General features: G+C 44.1%; 1 protein-coding gene across 1 annotated transcript in view; it reads left to right on the plus strand.

Moving 5' to 3' along the window:
* Window positions 1-25,996, plus strand: part of FBXW8 (F-box and WD repeat domain containing 8) — a 125,497-nt gene that overhangs the window by 20,510 nt on the left and 78,991 nt on the right. The window contains exons 3-5 of the mRNA XM_024121090.2: window positions 6,531-6,695; window positions 10,376-10,464; window positions 23,733-23,890. Coding sequence (XP_023976858.1) covers window positions 6,531-6,695; window positions 10,376-10,464; window positions 23,733-23,890 — 412 coding nt within the window. The remainder of the gene's footprint in view (window positions 1-6,530; window positions 6,696-10,375; window positions 10,465-23,732; window positions 23,891-25,996) is intronic.

Below are 25,996 nucleotides of genomic sequence, written 5' to 3' on the forward strand. Positions count from 1 at the left end.
GTAATGGCCTCCCTGAGATGTTCATGCCCTAGTCCTCAGGCCTGTGACTATGTTATCTTTTATGGTAAAAAGACCTTTGCAGATGTAAGTTAAGGATCTTCACATGGAGTGATCTTGGATTATCCAGGTGGGCTCATTGTGACTACAGAGCTCCTTAGAGGGAGGCAGGAGGTCAGAGAGGAGAGGAGATGCTATGTTGCTGGCTTTGAAAATGGAGGAAGGGGCTGCAAGCCAAGGAATGTACGTGGCCCCTCAAAGCTGGAAAAGGTAAAGAAACGGATCGTCCCCTGAAGCCTCCAGGAGGAATGCAGCCCTGGTGCCAACACCTTGATTTTATTTTATTTTTTGGCCACGCTGTGCGGCTTATGGGATCTTAGTTCCCCGACCTGGGATTGAACCCGTGCCTCCTGCAGTGGAAACGTGGACCGCCAGGGAGTTCCCCCAACACCTTGATTTTAGACTTTTGGCCCCCAGAACTGTAAGAGAATAAATGTGTGTCATTTAAAGCCGTAAGTTTGTGATAAGTTGTTAGGATATCAGTAGGAAACTAACACAGGGATGTAGTGAGCAGACAGGGCTAAGAGAAGGAGAGATGGTCCAAATTCAGAAGGCACTTAATCTGTTAACAGAACTTGAACTTTTATTCTGAATGAGATGGGAAGCCATTGAAGTGTTTTAATCAGAGGAGTGACAAGGTCTGACTCATATGTTAAAAGGGATCATTTTCGCTGCCATGTGAAGAATATGCCGGGGGACAAGGCCGGCAGCAAGGAGACCAGTTTGAAGGCTTCATGGTGGTTTGGACCAGGACTGTGCTCGTAGAAGTGGGTGGAGTCAGGGTTGCTGATGGTTTGGGTGTGGGGAGAGGAGGAAGAGTCAGCAGGACTCCAGGGCGTGTGGCCTGAGCAGCGGGGTGGATGAGGAGGGAAGAATGGTGGGATGAGCAAGTGTGGGGGGAAGATCCGTACTTGGATGTGAGGCTGCAGATGACTTCTGGGTTGGTCTCAGGTTTGAAGATGTAAATTCGGAAGCAGTCAGCACATGGATGGTATTTAAAGCCAGGAAACTGAACGAGGTGATTAGGAAAGTGAGTGTAGATAGAGGAGATTAGGGGTTGGGCCCTGGCACAGACAGTGAGTAGACGATAAGCAGACTGAGAAGGCGCTACCTGTGAGCTGGGAAGAAACCTAGCGTGCACAGTCCTCTGAACCAAGGGAGAGCAGTTTTCAAGGAACTGAAAGTGATCAAAGGTAATAAGCGGTCAAGTGAGAGGAGGACTGAGAAGAGTGCTGGGTTTAGCAATGGGAGGTCAGTGGTGTGTCCTCCCCAGGTAGACTTCATTATGTCATTGTGTGACTGGAACAGTGACACTTTTTCCCCTGTTGTGGGCCTCACTGGTAACCTTAATCCAGGTAGAGTTAATAAAGCTAGTTTTTGAGACAAGGGTTTTTTTTTTTTTTCTTTTAATGCTGCAATTCATAGTTGTGCTATAAAGCAAAATGCTGGAGACACTTTTATTAGCAAATTCTTGCAGCTGAGGCTCACTCAGTGGGGCTTTTACTGGGCAGGGCCAGTCCAATCCTGGTGTATTAAAGACCATTAGGCCTTTGGAAAATTCAGGCTCGTAAACTTTCTAGATTTAATGTAATTCAAGAAACCAAAACAATTAGATTTCCTTTTGGTGAGACTCTTTAAAATTTACTTGTGAAAGTTTAACTAGGTGATTTTCTTGTTGATTTTTTCCCCTTTCAAGATTAAAAGAAATTCTTAAAGCCTATCATTTTTGTTCTCCTTTAAAAGAAGAATAAAAAGGTAACCCTCTCTTTATCATTTGCTAAAGAAATTGTTGGCACATTTCTGTGTTCAATACCTAATCGTAGATACAATCCTGATCCATTTTTGGAAGTAATTCTCACCTCTAGCTTTTATAAATCCCTCAAAGAGCTTTATTGTTTGTTTTCCAGGATTAAACTTTATCCTGAATATTGTTTTCTACAGAAGAGGCCCTGTGGTCCAGGGGTTAGTGGTGGGGATGATGCACCGAAACATCAGCTCTTTGTCCTCAGGTTTTTATCCCATGACCCTGCTGTACAAATTTCAGATTGTGTTATTTAAGACAATTTGACATTTTCTTCGAAGCTGATGTAAAAAAATGTTTTCGGCTTCCAAGGTTTTTAAGGTCTGACATACATTTGAGAGTTCTTGAAAGTCTCTCAGAAGTTTCTCCGTTTTAAAGTGGCTGGAATTTATACAGTTTAGTACTCATTAAAACTCATCCAGAATGTTTAATTGGGATATTCTAGTTTGTAGTCACTGAGCATTGAATTTGGATTCTCCTGAAATGATGATGATTCACTGGCTTCATCTAACAAAGTGCAGCCTTGTAGCTAATTTTTGGACTGCAGAATTACAAAGATTACCCGCTGTTGGGGGCCAGTCTTGTGATCCAACTCGACTGTAAAGGCAGAGACCAGAACTTTTCCCTCTAGCTTCCCCAGCCATGGGCAGGCGGCCCCGATCTGGTCATGTCCGTGGGGTGTCACCCACCTGCAAAAGGTGTCAGTTTGGCAGGTTGAGGTGGAAAGTAGATAAGAATTGCTGACCTTAGTGCCCGCATACAGTTGGTGCCCAACATATGTTTTAATTGACTGACTGATACCCATATCAGTGTTCTGTAAGGTGTCTTCTGGAGGACACTGGGCTTTTGAGACACTCCTTGTAAGGAAGAGTTCAGGAGCCAGATAAGTTCGAGGAATGCAGCCTCTTATATTTCCTTCTTAAAGATATGCAACACGTGTCAGTCTGTTAAAAGCTCTGAGAAGTTCTGCAGTGAAGAGTCCTGCTTAGTTTTGTTTAAACCAGTGTTCTCCAACTCGTGTGACCGTGGGATCCTTTTTTAAAGTAACTTATTAATACCCTAAGGAGCTGCTATTCTATTGAATATGCTTTGGGAAGTGCTGGTCTGTGTAGTGAAATAATGAGTCTGGGTCTTTCATCTAGTAGTTACATTTCATAAATTCTACAAAATTTTACATTTTATAATTTTTACAAAAAAGGGCTGATGTATCCCAGGGATCAGAGTAAACTGCCGTGTGGCTAGCTAGCACTGTGTGCCTTTGAGAACCCATGAGGGTGTCTGTGTGTTCACCCGTATACTTTATTTATACCCTGAATTGCAGGGGCCTGTGAGAGAAATACTCTGCTCTGGAGCTATTTGAGCTGTAGCCTGGCTCCGTCACAGCTGATGTTGGTCTGTCCCTATCTGTGCATCATGATTGCCTAGTGCTGAGATTCACTTTGGCACAGACAGATGGACAGACAGCACCCAGTGTCATGGACAGGCTCAGCTGTGGACCAAAGATGCCAAAAATAAAACCATGGTGTTCTGTCTAGTCGAAACTGGAACTCCAGTGTTACTGAGTCATTATCCCATTCTTTATTGCCTGACCACTTGCGATCAGATGAGGGTTTGTTTCCCCGATGCCCTTATGGCTAAGATGGAGAAGTGTGGGATGACAGTGTGGTTAAGTGGATTTGTAACTGACGCTGTGGCCGTGCCTGGGGTGGGCTGCTTAATGGATCCATGTCAGCCTGGGGGGAGGGCTCTAGTGGTTTGCCACGGGCTCCGTCCTCAGCCCCATACTGGTTAATTTTTTAAAATAATTAAGACATGAAGCCCCACAGACTGTATTTTGCAGATGACTTATGTAAAGGAAAAGTAGCATACCTACAATGGATGAATGAGATGCAAAATGATATAAAATGCTGGGGGTGGATATGTGCGATGAGCTGGGATTTAAAATGGATAGAAAGTTTTAAAAGTTAAGTTTAGAAAGTTAAGAATTTAAGTTTAAAACATAATAGTGTGAGAGTAAGAAATGGGGACTTTTTTTTAACTTTAATTGCAACTTGTATTTAAAAAGACTCTGAAGATTGATAAATACCAAACTGAGGTTACTGTTGGCGAGAAAAGGACGTGGACACTGAGAGATGCATAGGAGTTTTAAGCTTATTGGTGATATTTCTTAAGCAGGGTGGTGTATCTGTGGGTGTTTGTAATATAAACCTTTTTGTCTGCCTTAAATATTAAATAAGATAAACGGACTCCAGAAGCTCTGGACTATACGTTCTGTAACCATGAGGATGTATCTTCAAGTGAAGTAGCAAATTAGTATCTGATAAAATCCTTCTGTTCATGGCACTTGACAGTCTATATCTGGGGTATTGTTTAGTCCTGAGTATCACTTTTGAAGAGGGACACCAGAGATGCATAAATACTAGGGTACATTTCAGAGATAATGGGTAGGGGAGCTAGTCCTATGACAGTTAGTTGGAGAAAATGGGTGTGTTTAGACCAGTGAAGAAGTGACTAAGGGGAAATGTGATGGCTGCCTTCAGCCATTTAAGGAGCTGTCCGTATGTCTTTTTTGTTCCTCTTTTCCTATATTACTATCTTTTTTTTTTTTTAAAGAAATTTATTTATTTAAGTGTGTTGGGTCTTCGTTGCTGCACGTGGGCTTTCTCTAGTTGTGGCGAGCGGGGGCCACTCTTTGTTGTGGTGCACAGGCTTCTCATTGTGGTGGCTTCTCTTGTGGAGCACGGGCTCTAGGCGTGTGGGCTTCAGTAGTTGTGGCTGGTGGACTCTAGAGCGCAGGCTCAGTAGTTGTGGCGCACGGGCTTAGTTGCTCCGTGGCGTGTGGGATCTTCCTGGACCAGGGCTCGAACCCGTGTCCCCTGCATTGGCAGGTGGATTCTTAACCACTGTGCCACCAGGGAAGCCCTGTTTGGTTCTTTAAAAAAAAAAAAATAAAATATTGTCTCTTTGTCAATATTCTCTACTTTGTGAGACATTGTGCTCATAAGTTTATTTCTTTAGATGTGCTTTCCTTTAGTATTTTGAATATGTTTTTAATGGGGTATCCCACTCCCCAGGTTTTCCTTTTAAGGCTTTCGATTAGCCTCCTTTTAGCCCTACTTGGTAGTTCCATGTCAGGCAGCTGCACTGTTAAACAGTTGTCCCTTATTTTTTTTCTGACAAATGCCCTGGATATAGGACAGAGTTAGATCTAAGTCAGATCAGATAAAGACAAGCCTCGAGAACAGAGCTTTCTAGCAAGCTGCCAGACAGGCCAAATAGTGACGGTTCTCTGGGGATGGTACTTTTGGAGAGCTATAAACCCATTTGGCCTCTCTGGGAGCTGCTAGACTGCTGGTTTTTACAGCTGCTATAGTTGGAGGCTGTTGGTTTTCAAGGCTACCATGGAGCTAGAGGATGAGGATAGGATTAATGCAAGTGAAAACAATGAAAAGGTTGCTATTCTTACCAAGATTCAGCCATTTTTCTTGAATAAATGCTTCTCAGAATGTTGCAAGCCTTTAGTTAATTTCTAGAGTTCTGAAAAAGTTGATTTCGACAATTTTTGGCAGTATTCGTGTTGGTTTTGTGGAGAAGCAGATTTTTGGAGATCTTCAACTCTGTAGTCCTGGAAGCTAACTCCCTATAGGTATTTCTCAAATGAGGCACCCTTGTGTAATGAGAGTCTGCCATGCACATGCTGTGTGCTCTCTCTTTGTCTCATGTTCTCTCTTCTTGTCTGAGTATTTGATGTCTTGAAGTGGCCCCAAGGGAGTGTTAAGGAGCACAAGTTACCATGAACCACTGGTCATGACTCTTACGTTATGAGAAGTGAGGCTCAACCTTTGGGTGGACAGCAAGCAGAATGTGTTGCAGACCCCAGATCATGTTGATCTGCTGGATCAGTTTCTCATTTTGCGAGCAGAGTCCATCTTTTACAGTCTGCCCAGCTTTGTACATTATCCCATGATGAAGTAAATCCATCATCCCCCAAAGTTAGGGTTGGAAGACAAAGCACTAATAGCTAAAATGGCCATTTCCTCTGGATACTGTTGGGATTCGAAATGCAGTCCAGTCATAATATTAATTTCTCTCTATCAGATCTTACCATCCTAGATAATTGCTTGAGTTTTCTGTTAAATAATTTTTCTAATCTACACATTTAAAATCTAAGTTTTTGCACATAGTATAAATCTGAATTTCTCATATGACCAGAAGTTTTGGGTTATGGATATTTTATTACAGCTCTTTACTTCAGAGGTCATTGGTCTCTAGCTCTATAAGATGGAAATACAAGTGCTTATTGGTAAAAAGTAAAGAGATTCTGTTCTGAAAAGCTGTGTATGATTTTATATCAACGTGTTACAGTGTGTATTTTATGCCTTTTATGTATTTGTGTATTTTTTCTCTATATTTTATACATATATATGTATAAAATGATTTAACCAAGTAGCTTAAAATGTGATATTAGTTGGTGTACAACAATTTTGAAATCTTGAAAGATAAAACAGGAAACATTTGCTTGTATTTTTTTTCGCCTCAGAGTGTTTTGTTAATGAGACATTTTATACTGCCATAAACCCAGGGCAGTAATAAAGGTGTTGATTGATTTTTGGATGACAAGGGACTTCTCTAATTGCAGAATTTGACATTTGTGTCACTTCTGCTGTTTTAGGTGAGCAAGACGTGGAAGGTGATTGCAGAAGATGAAGTACTCTGGTACAGACTGTGCCAGCAGGAAGGGCACCTTCCCGAGAGCAGCATCTCCGATTATTCTTGCTGGAAGCTCATCTTCCAAGAGTGCCGAGCCAAGGAACACATGTTAAGAACCAACTGGAAGGTAGGCAGTGGCCAATATCATTACCTGTAGGGGAATAGCCTGCAAGGACACAGGAATCCAAGCTTGGGATTAAACACCGAGTCCTTCCAATTTCATCCCGAGATTAACTGCCAAAAGCAAAGGAGGAGGAGGACGGTGAGCGTCCCTTCAGCTGTTGATTTGTTGCCCCTTTTGTTGCGCATCAGAGTACCTACGCTTGTTTTCAAGCACACTCTTTGGGAGCGTCCTGTTGTCCTCGAGGAGGGGTGGGGCTGAGGAACCGGTCCCCTCGCCTCTGACGGTTGGGGTCTTTGGGGTAGTGCTCAGTGCGGCCCCTTTCTACTGTCACCGTCTCCCTGGATGGACCAAGAAAGCACCACCTGAATACAGAAGAGGGGCTGAAAATGCTATTTCCAGTAAATTGTAAGAGGGAGATCATTAAGCATCTCTAAGTACTGTCTTCTCTTCCCTCACATAACCTATTGGCTCGCTTCCATAACATTTATCACTGCAAAATTTCTACAGAAATATTAGATCACAGCTATGAATTTGCACAGAACAGTGTTTCTGTAGAAAATAACTGTCAAGAACAGTGTTTACATAAAGCTGTTTAAGGCATGACGAGACAGCAGTGTGATGCCCGTTTCTTCCCACCTGGGTAGCTGGATATTCAGTTGGAAGGAAGGGACACAACTGTATTCTTTCCCCTCCTGTAAAGGTCAATCCTAATAGACTTTGAGATTAACAAGCTTTTGCTCATTACTGATAGTGACATATTGCCTATGTGCATGTCTGTCCCCAGTCACCTCATAACCTGATTAGTGACCGATACTCTTGATCTGGGCAGCGTCACAGTTCCTAGCAAAGTTAATAAGAGTAGTGTTCCTCTAACTCGGGTTTCTCAACCCCAGGAGTGGTGCCATCTGGGATCGATACTTTGCGGTGAGGGCTGTCCTGGGCGTTGCAGGATCTTCTGCAGCATGTCCAGCCTCTCCCCAGTGTATGCCAGAAGCATTCTCTTCCTTCCCACAGCTCTGACAACCAAAAAGTCTTCAGACCAGTCCGTTGTCCCCTGAGGGCAAAATCAGCCCTGGTTGAGAACCATCCTTCTAAAGAGGATTAGCATAGGCGTCCTTAGGCCATGAAGACCCACCGCTAAGTACAGATCCCTCTGGTCCCGCTCTGTGTATCCGCTCCAGGTAATAAACTCGCGTGGAGGGCCCCCCTCGCCCTCTTGCCCATTTGCTTGGTTACGTCTGTGTGAAGGACGTAAGTGAGAGCAGGCATTGGGTTTGCCAAAGCTGCTTAGATAGGCTGGGGGCCGGAAAGCAGAGGGTCTGACCCTGGCAGGAGGAGCCATAATTTAAGGAAAGCTTGAGAGTGAGGCATTTGCTAGGGCATTTCTGTCCGGGAAGGAGGGATACTTTTGAAATTTGTGAGCATGAGAGCTGGAGATATTCCACGTACCCTGGCTCGAATTCATAAATGTCAGATTCTAAGAGAGAAAGCAGCAGCTGAGTTCTTTGTTTCCTCTTTGGTATTAGAAAGCTAGGGAGGGAAGCAGGTACACTCTCCTCATGCAGGCTGGAGGGGGCAGAAGTGAAGGTGTTTAAAGACCCGCCTCATAGCATCTGGCACTTAATGCCAGTATACAGATTACATACAATCTAACTGAACCATGTGTTTGATAAGTGCTCAGTAAGAGGTCGTTGGTTGAATGACCTGGAGTCAAACTGCAGGGAGACTGGAGGGAGGCTTCTCTTTGGAGTGTCTGGGGCCCATTTCCTGCGCTGTTACCTCTGAGGACTACAGAAGTAAAATGTCAAATGACGACTCTTGCATTCACTGTAGTGATGGGATTCTTGTGATTCTAGAATGAAAGGCATTCTTATGAAAACATGAAAGGTAGTGCAGAGCAAGATGCTTTTCCTTTGTGTGCCTCTGCTTTCTCATCTTTCATGTGGAGCTGAGAGTAGCTGCGCTCTTTGCGCCATGGTGAGGATGACTGTCTAACGATATATCTAACACTCCTTCCACAGGGCGTGGCCTGTGTCTGCTGCTCAGTTAGCAGTGGCCTTGGCACGTAGATGCTGTGGTTTGGTGCTATTCATGGTCAACCTCAGGATGGGTTGGGAAGGTGGTTTGGTTTGGCATCTCCTAGGTTGGTGTTTGAGGAAGCTGAGAAGGGACCCCAGGGTTCTCAGTACTTCCACACGGGATGACCTGTGAATGCAGGGACTTAGCTGGACCTGCAGTTCAGAGCCAGCGTGCAAATGATGTTCCTTTCCCTGGTGTTTGCATACACTCGTTTCACTGTGGCATTCTAGGATCTCTCTAATCCAGAATACCAGTGTGGGGTTGGAGCCCTTGATGGGGAGGAAGCCACGTGATGAAGCTTAGTGGAGGACGTGAGCACACAGGCCCTCTCCTTTTCTTTCGATAGCTTGTCCCTCAGAGCTTTGCTGTTCTTGTCATTTTGGCTGTGGCCCTCGAACAGATGGTTCTCAAGTCCTTCCCGTCCATCCCCATGTCTCCACGAGCAGGACAGCCCCACTTGGATGTGTCCGGTTGTGTGCCTCAGCCTTGGACTTGGTCCTCGAGTTCAGTGAGATCACCATGCAGATCGTCTTGCACAGTGCCTGGAGTACAGCTGCTTAATAAACGTTGGTTTTAATGGAACGGATGTCATCATCTGTCTCCTAATAATATAAATAGTAATAGTAACTATCGTTTATTGAAAACCTGCTGTGTGCTAAGAACTGTGCTTGCCACTTACACACACTATTTCTAATCCTTGTGCTGGTACAGCAAAGTTGAAATTATGGATGGCTTGGTATTTTTTTTTAATTGAAGTATATAGTTGACTTACAATATTATTTCAGGTGTACAGCAAAGCAATTCAGTTATGTGTGTATATTTTTTGATGGCTTGGTATTCTTGAATACCTTTATTCATGCTTGCTTTTTGGCTTAACTGTCCTGCCCTGCCCTTCCCAACATCCCACATGTAAATACTTTCTATTCTTCAAGATTCCCTTTATTTTAAAGATAATTATTTTATTTATATATATTTTGAATCAATAAATAAACAATCATGATGCAGTAAGTCAAAAGTCATAAAAGGGCATATACTGGAAAATACATCTGCCTCTCACCTCTCTCCACCTACCACCTAGTGCCCTCCTCAGGAGCAACTGTGTTATGGGTTTTAGGGTTTCCTTTAAATACCGTTTCCATGAACCTCTGACCTCTCAGTCAGAAACAATGTCTTTTCTTTTCCCCATCCTGATTATTATCTTGTTGTATGTACTTTTTCATTTTATTCTGAGAGCATTTATAAGGGGTGTTAACAGGTAAAATACCATTAACTACTTTCTCTCCTCTGAACTGAACTTTTTAAATACACTTTATACATTTCTTCACTAGCAGCCCACTGGAGTAGAGTGGTTAACATCCTGTAAGCCCCTCAAGGACAGGGCCGGCGTCTCGTGCCTCCCGTACCCAGTAGTTTCATTCAGCGTGTTTGTAACTCATAAATACATAGCTTAACATATTAGTTGTCTTTGTCCTTTCGAATGTCTTGATAACTGTGGACACAGTCCATGCCGTGAAAACACTGCCATGAATGTAGTTGAGAGCGAAATGCTTTGTCTCCTGGCTATCCAGAGAATAGTATAAATTGCACCCCCTTTTCTTATGCAGAATCGCAAAGGCGCCGTGAGTGAGCTGGAACACATTCCTGACGCAGTTTTATGTGATGTGCATTCTCACGATGGTGTTGTCATTGCTGGGTAAGCGAAAACAGTTTTTCAGTTAATGTTCTTCATCCTAAGGTCTTTCACTTTCAGGGACCACCCTCTGCGTCCCAGCCGCCTTGTTCTCCTTGGGAGTGCTGCCTTCCCGCTTACAGCCCTTGTGGAGGTGGGCGTCGCCGTGACTCTGTCCTCCAGTAGTTGAGAGCTCTGAGCTAGTGGTGAGAAGCGAGTGGTGTGGAGCGGCTCTGCAATCCATTTGTGTCAGTGTATCTTTTGAGCTTTTAAATCACTCTTATGGCATGTTCTGTTAGATTTTCATTAAGGCAAACAGTTTGTATTTTATGAAGACATAAAAAAGTCAAGCAAGAATAATAAGTGTTGGCAGAAACACGTGCTATTCTTGATCTCTTGTTCTGAATCCTTTATTATGAGGAAGGGCTATGGCCACAGGTAATCTTCCTTCCCCACCACACAGTTCATATTTGCAGTTAACTTGTCCTGAAATAGGCTTTTTGTTTGTCTCCATTGCCGAGAAATTTAATTTTAACTTCTGTAAATTCCTTTGGCTTCTGTTCCAAAAACCACTTTCATGAATTCTTCATATTTTATTAGACATGTTTTTATGTGTTTCTTTATAATAAGAAGATAACTTTCTTCTTGGATTAACAAGATGTCTTGAACTAGAGCCTCACATTGTGTACTCAATGCCATAGAGACCAGGACACTTAAACTTCTGAGTCTGGATTGACTTCGGAGTGAGACACCCAAAAGAGGTTTCTACCTGGAGGAGCAAACAAAAACAAACCTTGGACTTAACAGCTTAGTAGTAGGAGAGCCTTTTTCTTTCTTTGTTTTTTTTTTTGTGTGTGTGTGTGGTACGCGGGCCTCTCACTGTTGTGGCCTCTCCCGTTGCGGAGCACAGGCTCCGGACGCGCAGGCTCAGCGGCCATGGCTCACGGGCCCAGCCGCTCCGCGGCATGTGGGATCTTCCCGGACCGGGGCACGAATCCGCGTCCCTTGCATCGGCAGGCGGTCTCCCAACCACTGCGCCACCAGGGAAGCCCAAGCCTTTTTCTTTAAAGAAAACTCTTTCCTTCAGAAGCATTCCTTAATTGAAATTTCCAAGAGTCAGATTATTTTAATATTTTGTGGTCCGTAGTACCTATGTAAAAGTATTTTGCTTCAAACAAGATAAGCCTTAGGAGGAACACTTTCCATTAGCTTGTGTTTTACTGGCCATGATTTCGAGGCCAGTAAATACCCTTCTTGGGAGTGCTATAGAACTATTACTTTTAGAAAAATTAATGGACCAGAAATCTAGAATTTTGTCCATTCTGTTATCAGTGTGGCTCTAGGCTTCTGCCCCTCATTGCTCAAGTATGGGCCTGAGAGCTCATGCTAGGTAAGATTCTTTTCACCTGCTAATTCTGAGATTCCTCAATAACTCCCAAAGGGACTGGGATCATTCTAGCTTAAAGAGGTCTCCTGGTGTGTCAGAGGCCTTTGAGGACAGACTTGAGATTGAACTGAAAGAGTCATAAGAGGGATTAGAAATAAGGGAGACGAGTCTCGAAAGCCAATTATGAATTTCTTATCTGGACACGGACCTCACAAAAGGCAGCTTGGCCACTAGTCCAGATGCCAGTCCTTCTTTTCCTGCCTCTCCGTTCCCTCGAGGCCTGCTCAACATCACAGATTATGCCAGCACAAAGCAAAGCGATGGCAGAGTTTAGTGGATCGATAAGATGAAACTTGATCTGTGGGTCAGAGAGGCTCCTCATGGCCCCTCTTTCTAAGAGAACCTTACGTTTATGGCCTAGCATCAGATACTTCAATCTTGCTTGTATATAGAGCATTTTGTGTTTATCATTAAAATTTTATCTGGTGGTTACGATGCTTGTTTTCTGGGTCAGATCTTGAATCCCTTTTCATTTGAGACAGTGGTGTTTGTGGTTACCTCATTCCCAATCAATGTTGTATTCACCAGGCTTTCTGCAGTTATGTATCTCCAAGGAGCTTCTTAAAGAGACAGTGGCCGTCTCACCATTTCCTTCTCTTATACTTCTCTTGCATTTCTCCTATTTTTCTTCTTCCCTTCCTTTTTCTCTATTTTTTTACACAAGTAGAATCTGTTCAGACGCTTAGTTTTTTAATATCTGCAGCTGACCGATGTGACATTTTTGCATTTAAACCTGTTAAATGTATTTTATATAATTGATGAAGATTATGTTGCAGAATCTTGCCCCAGCTTCTTCCCAGCTTTTCAGTCCTTTTGTGTAAATGTTCCTGGTTTGGAACTGCATTGCTTAGGCTTAGACTAATTTGTGTCACACTTAAGCTTAGAGTGAACCCAGTCTTGGCTCTGCCTTACTCTTCTTTGCGCGCAGAACCAGGGCACCCTTCAGATGCGCATTCACTCGGGGAAACGCTGAGTCCCTGTCCAGTGAAAGGACTTGGACGCCTCTTACCTGAGGCTTGTTTTTCCAGCAGAGGAAACACGTTATTCTCAAAGCTTTTGATCTTTCACTCTTGTCCATGAGTGTTTGCTTCCTTTCCTATCTCATGGGTGATAGTTTTCCAATTACCTTTTCCTGATGTTTGGAACCTTTGAAATTTGTTTCCAACCTCCCTTTTTCCTCATTACTCTTCCCAGGGCACCTTTGGTTTTTCTGCCCCTCACACTGTCCTAGTTACCTCTGACCATGTCCTTTTTTAACTTGAGATGCAATTTCCATACCATAAAATCCACCCTTCAAAATTGTGTAAGTCAGTGATTTTTTAGTATATTCACAAGGTTCTTTGTGTAACTGCCCACCATTATCTAATTCTAGAACGTTTTCATTACCGCCAAAAGAAACCCAGTCCCTGTTTTTTCACGCCCAGCTCAAGCCTTGCCTCCTCCCACAGGTTCCATGGGGCACTAGCCTACTAGCGCTCACTGCCGCTCCGCCCAAGCGTTTCCCCTCCTCACACCTCCGGAGGGGTGATTATCTGCAGCTTATAGGGCAGCTAATCACGCGGGCTTGAGGCTTTGCCTAAGCATTTTTGTCTTAACTTGACAGCCATGTATTTTTTTTCAGTTAATTTGTACGCATCTTTTAAAACTAGAGGTGATATATAATATTTCATTAAATGCTGTGTAGTACTAATAAATTTTTTTTTAGTCTGAAAAAAAGCATTAACATTTGATAGACTCTCTTCCCCCCACCTGTATACTACATGTTACATGGGAAGCTGGAGGAATTCCTAATTTTTTTTGTCTGTTCTCCGATTTCTTAGTTTTTTTCAACTTAGAATCATACAGCTTGAAACACGGAAGGAACTTAGAGATTCTCTTCCGAAATGCTCATTCTGGGTGAGGTAGCTGAGGCTCCATAAGGTCCGGGGAGTGGGGCTGGCACCCGTGCCCCGCGTGCCCTGCTGTGCTTCTGCGGGGGGCGTGCGGAGAGCTGGACCCCAGCTCTGCCTTTTCCAGCCCTCGCTCGCTACTCTGATGGCTTGGCTATTATAGCATCACTTTGGTTTCTTTTATGGCATGTATGGACCTTTCCTTTCTGTGAAAAATGAAAACAATAGTAAAACCACATTGTCTTTGCAAAACTATTAGAAAGTGGAGAAGAGAAATCCACCTAAATCCCAGCATGCTACCACAATTCCCGTTGTGGTTTTTGGTGTGTACCGTTTATTTTTCTGCCTGTTTTTTAATACTTTTTTTTTTTTTTTTTTTTCCGCGATACGCGGGCCTCTCACTGTTGTGGCCTCTCCCGTTGCGGAGCACAGGCTCCGGACGCGCAGGCTCAGCAGCCATGGCTCGCGGGCCCAGCCGCTCCGCGGCATGTGGGATCTTCCCAGACCGGGGCACAAACCCGTGTCCCCTGGATCGGCAGGCGGACGCTCAACCACTGCGCCACCAGGGAAGTCCTAATACATATTTTAATTGCTGGATTTAGGCGGATGGATTTTTTTTTTTTTTTCCAGATTAAGAAATTATTTTAGGGACTTCCCTGGCAGTCCAGTGGTTAAGCCTCTGCACTTCCACTGCAGGGGGCATGGGTTCGATCCATGGGTGGGGAGCTAGGATCCTGAATGCCGTGTGGCACAGCCAAAAAATTTTTTAAAAAATTATTTTAAAATGCCTTCATAATCCTCAACTTCTTTCCCATTTAGCTTTTTGCCTTGAAGTCTCTAAACCATCCCTCAAACCCGGTCTCCTGAGTGCACCTTCCTTTTTCTCGGTCAGTGCCATAAATAAAGATAAAGATCAAGAGTTTGATCTTGTTGACTGTACCGCCTTAAAATGGTGGGGGCCATGTATTAAGCATGTTTGTAACCTCAGAGCCTAACACCAGTCCCAGCACCGAGGAGACTTTGGGGAAGGTATGTATAGAAGGAAAACTCCTTGCACTTCTGAGACCCCGCACTCTCTGAGCCTCCTTACCGCATCTTTGACTTTACCAAACTCTTACTCTGGCCCTTCCTCGTGCCTCTCTGTGGTGTCATGTGGCCACTTAGCAGTGATATGCAGCATCCCAGAAAATACCAGAAACAGTTGTTTTCTTTGCTGGTCAGGTAAGTGGAAGTTCCTTCAAAGGTGACTAAGTATGTAATTCAAATACAACCTTTACTTTGATTTTTTCTGGCTAAAATTTCCCATTTCTTTAACCTGAGAATAATTTGTGCTGAGAAGCCACCAATCTCTGCAATAAGCCACCTGTCTCTTTCTCTCGAGCTCAGGCTTTGTGTTTTCTTTGTGATCTGGTAGCGTTCCTGAAATGCGGTGAGGTTTAGTGTGTGCCTTCCTTGGATTTAGAAGAAGAGATGTTATCTAGAAAGCTGGTTGATAATAAGTGATTAGGAAGCATGGTGTTTGTTTCTTTGTTTTTGTTTGTTTGTGGTGAGAGCTCCGAGAATTTTAGAATGTCTCTCAAATTATATGTTTATCATTGAGGGAAAAGACTAGAAGGGACGAAGGCTATGATGGCATCCCCGTCCTGTTTTGTGAGGCCTAGACTGTCCTCTTTCTCCACAGTTGCACTCTGGGAGTTAAGGGTGTTGAAAACAGATGACATCATGAGTTCAGAAGGGTCACATTATAACCTGAGATGTAAGGTCTAGGTATAATTTGCCAGGAATATGTTCGCTTTACTGCCATCTAGTGAAGGAGAGCATCTCGGGTAAAACTTGCGGGAGAAAGTCAAGCGGGGGGCTCACTGGGAGCCTTGTGCCAGCTCTGCTAACCATTAAGCTATTAGCTCACAAGAAGCTTTTATCAGATGCCCAGGAGTATGGTGGTGTTTTGCAATAAAGTCCCTCCTCACTGTTACTTAAGATTCGTAAGTCTGAAGCGTTTCAGTTTGCGTAAGAAAGCACACTATTCACATTAGAGGACCATTCCCCTCCCCCCGCCCCCGTTTTGGTTTTAAAAAACATCAAGCCCCCTCTTTGTGTCAAGGTTTTTCTCAACACTCCTAAATGCCTCTCCTTCCGTTTTCTACTGTGGTGATCTGCTTTTTTAGGGTGCAACTCCTGCCTCGACTGGAAGGAACAGTGACTGTGTATCCATGTTTCTTCTCTGTCAAGTGTGGTTGGAGGGAAAACTGGATCGTCTGATGTCACCAAGTGCTAAGTGTCTTCTTTCCCTGAAAAGTACTCAGTTGTTCTGTTTGCTCTCCTGCATTTCCTCCATCTCCATTCCCTCTGAGGCAAGTGACACCAAGCAAACCCGCCCACACGTCTCTAGCAGCCAAGTGACCTCTGGCTGTCGTTCTGGCTTTTATCCTGACTAGAGCTCTGTCTGTCACAACCTGGACAGAGTCTAGAGGGTTGCTAGTCTTATGTAGACATGAAGCAACATTTTGAGCTTCCAGTTTATATATGTAAAATTTGGTGTCTGAATCTCTGGTTGGTTCACTTTGCCTATTGACACTTTATTGGAATGTTATCATTGTTTATAATTAAGAACTGTTGGAAAATAATAGTTCAGGCATAGGCACGTGTCTAAGGTAACTTGAAATATCTTTTAGCCATTTTTTCTCCACTTTTCCCAGTAATTAAAAATGTGCCTTTGTATTGACCATGTACCATGCCAAAATATGGCTTTGATCTGAAATAGTGTGTATTTGCCCTGAATTTTACAGCACTTGCTATTCAGGAGCTGAGGACCTCAAGGATGGTGTTTATAATAGTCTGCTAGCTTCATGTGAATGTATAAAAATGGATAATACCTAGGATTACTTTGAGGCTCTTGAGACGATAACAGATGCTTTGTAAATACAGATAGGTGATAAAAATTGCATTAGATAAATGTCACCCGATATTTATACTTACTAAGGACTTGCTTTCTGTCTTTCTCCTTTTTAAAAAACTTTTTCTCTTGGCAGTTCCTTTCAACTTTGCGTTATATAGATTTTGTGCTGCTGCTTATTATGACATTGGATTGTTTCCCATAAGGAATTTGATCATTACCCGTTAGGGACCTCTTTTTATAAATACTTTTATTTATTTATTTTCTGCTGTGAGGTATACATGCTTTTCTGGTAAATAAGTCTGAGGTAAGATATTGATAAGAGACCAGAGGAGAGCTTTACATTTATTATATCCTTAATGAAGGAGCTCCAGAATATCCTTAATAAATACTGGTGAACTCATGACTGCATTTATCCATCTCTAGTTCTCCAAGGAATAATGGGAAGGGCCACAGCTACAGTAACTCTGCATAATCATCATTGACTCTGACTCTATTGATTGTGATTAACCAAGATGTATGGAAAACAGTTTTAAGTGTGTAGTGCATGGACCTCGTAAGGTCCATTAAGATGTTCATTATTTTTCAATTGATGCATCTTAAGCTGCACTTGATGTTTGTAGTAGTGCATTTCCACAGAAAGACTGCACCGTGGGATTGAGTTCATTTTGTTAATTGCATAATACAACACAGTCATGTTTCATAGAGAACAGTAAATACTCTTGCTTTCATTGATTTGTAATCTTTGGTATTACTAAAGAAGGTATGGAGTATGTGTGACTAGCTCCTAAAACCTCTGCATGTTAAGGGCATAAACGTTTCTTGAAATGTGGGCACTGCACTTGTAGGGGCCTCTGCCTAATTGCTTTGTAGGCTTTAAACCACTTCCATCTTCTGGGTTTAAGTCAGAATCGTTCATTCAGTATGTACTAAGCACAGATGAATACTGCAGACACATTCCTTGCTGAGGGGAGGGGTACACATCCCTTGCTCATAGGCCAAAGGGATACAGTTACAGGTGGTTGTAGGACAGTGTGAGAGGTTAGGGTAGGGGAAGAGTGGGCACCATAACACACTGCCTGGGGAGAGGCACCTAGTGCAGGCTCCAAGTCAGGCAGGGTTTCTCCTGAGAAGTGACTTCTCAGTTGAGTCTGGAAGGGATGACTAGGAGTTGGCCAAGCAGAGTGTTTGTTTATTTATTTGGCTGCACCAGGTCTTAGTTGCGGCACGCAGGCTCCTTTAGTTGTGGCATTCGGCACCTACTTCCCCGACCAGGGATTGAACCCGGGCCCCCTGCGTTGGGAGCGTGGAGTCTTAACCACTGTGCCACCAGGGAAGTCCCCAGGCAGAGTTTTGTATGGAGTAAGGATGCAAGTAACTTGCATAGATTCTGTGGCTCCTCACCCCCAAACCAACGGTGGGCATGAAAAATCCCTTACAGCGTTTATTTTTCTGGTGAGTTGGATGGAAGACAGCTTCAGAATCCTCCTCAACACAGGGCTGTAGGCAGCCACTACTGATTTATTGGATTTGACACGCAAATGAAACCATTTGCTGTTCCTGGCCTGAGGCCTCATAACAAGGCTCCTTTTGGTTGCTGTGAGTACTTGATCGGAATAGACTTGTGACTTTGGGGGTGGCTGTATGAGTATGGTCCTGTAGAGGGTGAAGTTTTACCAGCCATCCCACATGTGCTCCCACATCACCTGTGAAGCATGTGTAGGCGGCACCTTTGCATCTGCCCAGTCCCACACCCCTTGCCAGCTTACTGAGCTTTTTTATTGTTGGCTTCTTGCCTTCCAGTTGAGCTGTAGTGGTGGAATTGATGAATTAGGGTCAGGGGCTATGTCCCACAAGCCTGAGTCACAGTATTGAAGACAGTAAATTCCTTATATTGCACTTAAATGGGGATAGTTCTTAAAAGCCATATGTGTTTACAGACACTCATCGGAGGAGGCAGAGTGACTAAAGCAGCAGTTAGAGAAAAGCCTGGGGACCCGGTTTGACCCCAGCTGTGCCACTAAAATGTTTCTTGTGACCTTGGGTAAGTCACTTAACCTGACTTCCAGAGTCTTAAATCAAAACAGTGCCCCAGGTTGTTGTGAAGAGCCTTGAAAAAATTTTTTTAGCAAATCACTGGCAGCTGGAAGCAAAATGGAACCATCCCCCCCACAGCTCCCACCTGCTTGGCTCCTTAGACGAGGAGAAAGATTCAAGGTTGTTTGCAGCTGTACAGCATTTCTTCCATTTTCTTCAGGTCTCCTAGTCCAAATAAGTAGTCTGCTTATTGGAAATGTACTAGTTAATGAAAGCCCTTCAGTGGTAAATCATCTTAAATTGGCAGTTGCTCTGGTGTGCCGAGCTTGAAAGAGGCTGTATTCCCATTCTTTCAACAAAAAAATCAGCTGTGGTCTCTGACCTATTTATTTGGAGGTAAACTCAACGTTGCCAAGCATAAGAAAAGACTGGGAAAAGCATACAGCTTCACTGGCCCGTGCCGTGGGCCGGGACGTCCTTACTCGTTTGGAAAAGGCTTCTTTCTTCCTTAGTTTTTCTTTAGTGTTCTTACATCAGCTAATATATTAGTCGCAGTTGTACTTTGCACAGACACTAATTAGAGAGCCATCAACATTGGGGTCCAAAGGCTTACTGACAATGCAACTGTCATAGTGGTGTCTTAATTGGTTGAGTGTAATTGTCATTAGGCAGCCATAAAGACATCTGGAGCTCTGGAGAAAAACCTGCCCTTTTCCCTACCTCCCTTTCGTGTCTGTCCGTGCTTCTCCTGGCCGACGCTGTTACGCGCCTCTAGGTCACGATTAGAGGTTGGTCCGTGTCCCTCTGCCCCAGCCAGTGTCTTACCCTCATGAAAATGTCTGTTTCTTTAGCGCGAGTTCGTTAACACAGTCTGAGCATCACTGCTGTGGTTGCTTTCATGTGTTAGATTTTAGAGCCTATTGCTGAGTCATCGTGTGGTACCTGCTGAAATAGGATATTTATTCTCTTTTCCCATCATAAAGGAGACACCGAATCTTTTATATTTGCCTTGTGAGTTGTTTTGCAGCATTTATGCTATTATCATGCTCCTTGGCCATGAAGAATGGAGTTGATTTAAACGGATGTATATGGAAAATTTCATGTTTACCAAAATAATTTAGCTTATTCCGTGTTTTATAGAGAGGTTTTAATCAGTTTGGAAGTAAATGCAAGAAGTCTGACGCATCTCGATGCGTGCGTTCCGGGTGTCTCACCGATCATTAGCACTAGAAGGTGGGCAGCAGAAAGAAAAGGAGATGCCACTCAAACCAGCTGGGGACCCCCTTCTTTCAGCTGTGTGTAAGGCACTGTGATGGAGGCTGTGGCATTGAGGTAGGGCGTTCACGAGGACTTCACGCTCAGGGTGAGGAGACGTGGGATGTAGCAGTGAACGCCGTTTCTTCAGGTCCAAGGACACGGTAGCTGAGTCAGAGAGGCTTCATGGAGGAGGAGGGCCTGGGCTAGGCCCTGAGACGTTGGCAGGCTGGAGTGAGGTAGGTGGTTCTCAATCTTGGTGGCACGTTGGGAAACATTGTTGTCTGGTTCCACCCCCAGAGAGTCGGATTTCATTGACCTGGTGTGCCCTTGGGTATTGGGAGTTTTAAAAGCATCCCAGGTGACTCTAATGTGTAGCCAAGGTTGACCCACCCAGCCGGGTCATGGGGAGGGAAGGGGCTCCAGAAAGGTGGAGCCAAGGTGCAGAGGCACCTACGGTGTGGAAGCCAGTGAACGGCAGGCCTGGCTAGAGGCCAGCTCATGCTGAGGAAGAGGAGAAAATGAGGCTGGAAGAGGGGCGGAGGCCAGTTTATGGAGAGTTCTCAGTGCCTGGCCGGTAGTTAAAGCTTCATTCAGTGTGGTGTTGAGGCCTCAGGATTTACAGAGGGCTTCCTAGGTGTCAAGTACTATTCTAGTTCTACTCTTCTGGTCACTGGATCAACATCAGTGAGCAGGACCCAACCCCTGACCTTAGAAGCTTGTGGGTTCGTAGGGGGAGATGAACAGTCAGATGACTACACACGTACTCACACAGTTGCCACGAGAGGAAAGTCTAGGCCGCTGTCATGGTAGATGATAAGGCTCAGGGTCTAGTGTGGAGGGCGAGGGAGAGAGGGAGAGAGATCCACGTAGTCAGGTATTTTTGAGGGCTTGGCTGGAGCCGGGCTGGCTGCAGGTGGGCGAGGCTCAGGAGGGAGGAGGCTGCCGTGGGGCGGCTGGGAGCTGATGCGGGAGTGGGAGCCAGTGGGAGCCTGGGAACGAGAAGAGCAGGAAGGGCGTGCTGACCGCATGTATAGCAGTGTGGGTGGCCGGGGAAGGAGGGATTGAGGAGCCCCTCGGTTTTGTACCAGTGACCTGGGATGGATGCTGTCACCGACAGAATCAGGAAGTTGCAACAGGCCAGTCTGGTTGTGGGCTGAGGCTTTTTGAGGAGAGCACGTGTTTAATTTTAGGTGGGTGGAATTGCAGTGGGAAGGGCACAACCTCATGGAAGAAAAGGCTGGTCAGGAGCCTTTTAGATGTTAAAAGATGCTCCTCTCTGTGTCACCTCTGCCCTCCGTCTCGCCTCTTCCCCCAAAAGAGAGAGACAAATTGTATTTCATAGCTCATGGTTGTGTGGTTCAGCAGTTTTTCAAGTTTTGGTTTGGTTGTGGTTGCTTTACCCTGGAACTCCTTGTGTAAAGGGAGCTTGCGGATGGTGGAGCTCAGGCCACCCAAATCCTGTCCTCTGTACCCACTAAGGGGGCACCTCAAAGGACCAAGTGAAGACGGCTGGTGTGGTCCCATATACAGGTCATAAGAAACAGAATGACCAAGACTGATGGAAAGGAAATACATTTCCCTGGTTTGTGTACTTCTTTCTCTCAAAGTTCCTGAGTCCTCTGATCTCCTGAGTTCCCTCCGTCTTTCACTTACCTTCTCTGTATTTCTGAAAGATGTTGTCATCCTTCTTACCCTTCTTTTCTGAATTGGCTGGTTCCTTTCACGTAGAATTTAACCTTAAGAATCTAATAATCGTACACAGCCTGGAAATTCAACCATGTTATCTCTGTTGAGTGTCTCTGTTGCTAAGCATGTGGCCTTATTGCAGGGAATGCTCGAGTCATTTTTAGGGTGTCAGGGTGAGCCTGGTAGTTTTGGTGCAGTGCAGTGTGTGTGTTCTTATGGAGGCTTCCTCATTGAAGGTGATCTGGAGCACTGCCTGGAGGGTCTAGGAGCCGGCGGCCGTGCTTTGGCCGCGGCGATATCAGTATCTGCCTTTGCCTGTGCATCGCCAGGTGTAATGACACTCATGGAGTGAGCGTTTCCATTTACCGGAGGATCAGTGGTCAAACAGAGGCCCATCAGTCCAGTTTGAGAAAGCACGTCTTCTCCTGTTTGCCTCTTTATACTACGCATACACTCTCCAGGCACTGTCCTTCCTACAGGGAGAGAGTCCAGTGCTCCAACCTAGAGAATGTGTGTGACAGAATGGCCTTTGAATTCATAATGTATGTATTTGCTGTCAACTAATAATTTGAGGGAAACACTGCTACATTTAGTAAATGAACATTCCTGAATCAGAATATTCCCAGTTTCTTTATTAAGAAACCTCACATGAGAAATTCGTCTATAACTACTTCATAGATGCATCATGTCATAGACTTCAGTAATTAAATAAAGCTTGGAGTTATCTTGTTCGATTCTACACTTGTAATGTGAGATCAAAGAAGGAACTATGGCTTGGCCTCAGGAAGACTGAACACCTTTACAGTTGTCTGCCTGTCTCTGTGTTTGTGTGGGTTCGTCATGAGACTCTTACCCCGTTTCTTTTTTTAAAAAAAAATCTTCATTGGAGTATAATTGCTTCACAATGCTATGTTAGTTTCTGTTGTACAACAAAGTGAATCAGCCATATGCATACATATATCCCCATATCCCCTCCCTCGTGAGCCTCCCTCTAGGTCGTCACAAAGCACCTAGCTGATCTCCCTGTACTCAGCCATAAAAAGAAACGAAATTGAGTTATTTGTAGTGAGGTGGATGGACCTAGAGTCTGTCATGCAGAGTGAAGTAAGTCAGAAACAAAAAAAAAAAAAAAAAAAAGGTACTGATGAACCTAGTGGCAGGGCTGGAATAAGGACGTAGACATAGAGAATGGACTTGAGGACACGGGGCCGGAGGGGAGAGGTGGAAGCTGGGGTGAAGTGAGAGGAGCATCGAAATACATACATTACCCCGTCGCTTTACATGTTGAATCAAACCCCCTGTAGCAGATGTGAGGAACTTAGCATAGACACCTCAGTGGCAGCCAGCGTACCACCTCATCATCTGGCCGTTCCGTTATCGTCGGGGCCTGGTGTCTGAGCAGGTTCTGGCTCTGCCTTGGCTTTGATGGAGTGAGGCATTTGCTGGAGTGGCAGGAGTAATCGGAGAGAGTGAGTGCTCCTGTCCTCTAAGCGGGTAAAACCGGGCAGTGTCATACATTTCGGCAAGAGCTTTTCATGAGAAGGCAGCACTGTCTGGCTGCTAAAGGCAAGATTTAATTGTTTCAGCAAATCAATTAGTCTTTAGGGACTTTAATCAGTCAAATCTGATGCATGGATGAAGTATTAGAAAGCTTGTGCCTGTAAGACCATTAGTCCTTAGCAGTTCCCTCTCTGTCTTTCACGTGTGTGCGTCTGTGTGTAAATAGTGTGGCTTCTACACATTTCTGCTAGTGATCCCTTTACTGGGAGGACTTAAGGTAGCAGATTGGTTATAATAGCCAAAAAGGAAAAACAAGGAGATCTTGCTACCCAATTTTTTATTACAGTATTCTCATTTGAAATTGTCCCCATTGTTATGAGAATAGGAAACGTGCTCTTGGCCTTTCTGTTACGGAGTTGCCATTTCCTCTTGTTGGAGTGACTCGTGTAAACAGTGTTGCAGCAGTGGCTCCACACTGGCCAGATCTGACTCCTCTGTCGTTTTAAGCCTCCCCCATTCTCTCCACGGTGGCCCTGCTTTTCACTCCCCATTTGGAACCAAGCGTGTCCTTCTTTTCCAGATATACATCAGGGGACGTGAGGGTGTGGGACACCCGCACCTGGGACTACACAGCCCCCTTCCTGGAATCGGACTACGAGGAGGATGAGGCTGGAATGCAGCCATATGTCTCCTTTGTGAGGGTAAACAGCTCGCTGGCGGTAGCGGCTTATGAGGATGGTAAGTAACCACAAGCCTCCTCCCTGTTAAGAGAAAAAAAAAAAAGCTTGACAAAAATTAAGCAGCTGTGGCCGGCTCCACCCATAAGCCCTCCATACATACATGTGGGCACACACATGTTCACACACACACCCTTATTCTTGCCTTTATGTGAAGAAGTTGGCCAGTAACCCTCAATGCATTAGTAGGCATTGGAACACAGCGCCCTTTCAAACTGGTGTTTAATTCCTACTGGAACTGTAGGGCTGGGTTTTAGAGCCAGACACAAGGCTGGCCAAGCCATCTTAAGCAAATAACTTGCTTGGTGTTAAATATACTTGGCCTACTTTTCCTTTAGTCTCTGCTTGATCCAAGGGGAACAGTGAAAAGAGGATAGACATAGATAATTTATTGACAAATATGGAAATAGAAAAATAAAAGCAGGGCCTACCTTTTCCTGGCACTTACATACCATACGAGATAATTTATGGTAATAGGTTGTCTCTCTGGGACCAACAGAATTCTTTTTGTGTGTGGGCAACTGTGGATTTACAGAACTAGGTAAGAAGAGTCTAATAATGGCCGTGGTATTGTATACTACCTCTCATGCTCCTAACTTCTATTATGTTGTAAAGTTTGAGTCTCCAAAAGCTTTGTCTCCCCACTTGCCTGAAAGTTGGATCACAAGATATTGTAGAATGTTAGCGTTCCTGTCATGGCATGGTTGCAAATCTTCAGAGGTAGCTCAGAGGGGCAAAACTGTAGTAAAGGAGCTAATGGGGAATTTTATATCCATATGCCATTTAAGAAATAAAAATTAGAGCTGAAATATTAAATATTTTCATTTTATTACTTTCACAACATGAACTCTGTTATTTTGGTTTGACATTAGTTGGGCACCATTGATGGATTTTCCTTTCCACCTCTAGAAATTCAGCTAAGCTGTCTCTGGGGTATGTCATACATAGTTCATGTATGTTTGTTAACATCCTGGATAGATAACATAAGAGCAGCTCGAGTGTGATTCCTATGTGCCGAGTTATCAGTGAGGTTTTTTTCAAACAACTATGCAGAAGTTGTAATACTTTTAGGTTAGAATCATATACAGTTTTAGAACCATCCAGTAGCCTCTTCCTGCCACACACACATTCTTCTTCAGATCGGGAAACTGAGGTCCAAAGAAGCCGACTAAGTTATTTCCTTGAGGTTGAATCATTCATCAGTAGCGAATCGAGAGCTTTGGTTGTGTCTTCTAGGCCGTGCCAGGGATGTAGTGCTGTTTATGTGATAACTCCACAGAGACACTTATAAAGAGGTGCGTCTCATATTTTTGCACCCTCACATCTCATATCTTGTGAGCTTGAAAATACAGCTTTTGGTGATGTGCAAGTGTGCTGCTGGTTTTAGTTTGTTGGTTAGAATTGTAGTCGTCACCCTTACCCCTGTCGTTGCACAGAAATATTAGGCAACCTTGTAGATAGGCTAGGGAAACTTCTTTTTTCAGTAAATACTCGGCAAATAATTGTCATCATGTATTTTAAATGCTTGGTTTTAAAAAAATGTCTTAGTTAAAACTCAAACAAAGCACAAAAGGATAATGTATACGAAAAGAAGTTGAAGTGTTCCTCCCTGTTCGCCTACTCTAGTTCCTCTCACGTTTCACACATATGTCCCACTCTGTGTACTCTTCTGCATGTTGCTTTTTCACCTAATGACACATCTTGGGATCTTTCCATGTTAGCACTTATAGGTAAACCCTGTTCTTTTTCAGCTTGTGTAGTATTGCATTATGTGGCTGTACTATTTAATTTATTTATTAGGGCCCTTAGCGATGCACATTTGGATTGGTTTTTGTTGTTGTTGTTATTAAAAGCAGTGCTGCAAAACAATATCCTTGAACAAGTATTGTGATGGACTTATGCAAGTATAGTCACAGGGTAAATTACCAGTGATTACCGGATTGGAGGCTACAGATGCTTTACATTTTGATAAATGCTGCCAGATTGCCCTCCAAAAAGGGTTCACTAGTTTATGGTCTCACTGAAAGTATATGAGAATGACTGCTTCCTCATGCTTGTCTGATAGGTGGACATGGTATTTCACTGTTGTTTTTGTTTACCTTTCTTT

The sequence above is a fragment of the Physeter macrocephalus genome, chromosome 19 (assembly GCF_002837175.3).
Source record: "Physeter macrocephalus isolate SW-GA chromosome 19, ASM283717v5, whole genome shotgun sequence".
Lineage (NCBI taxonomy): Eukaryota > Metazoa > Chordata > Mammalia > Artiodactyla > Physeteridae > Physeter > Physeter macrocephalus.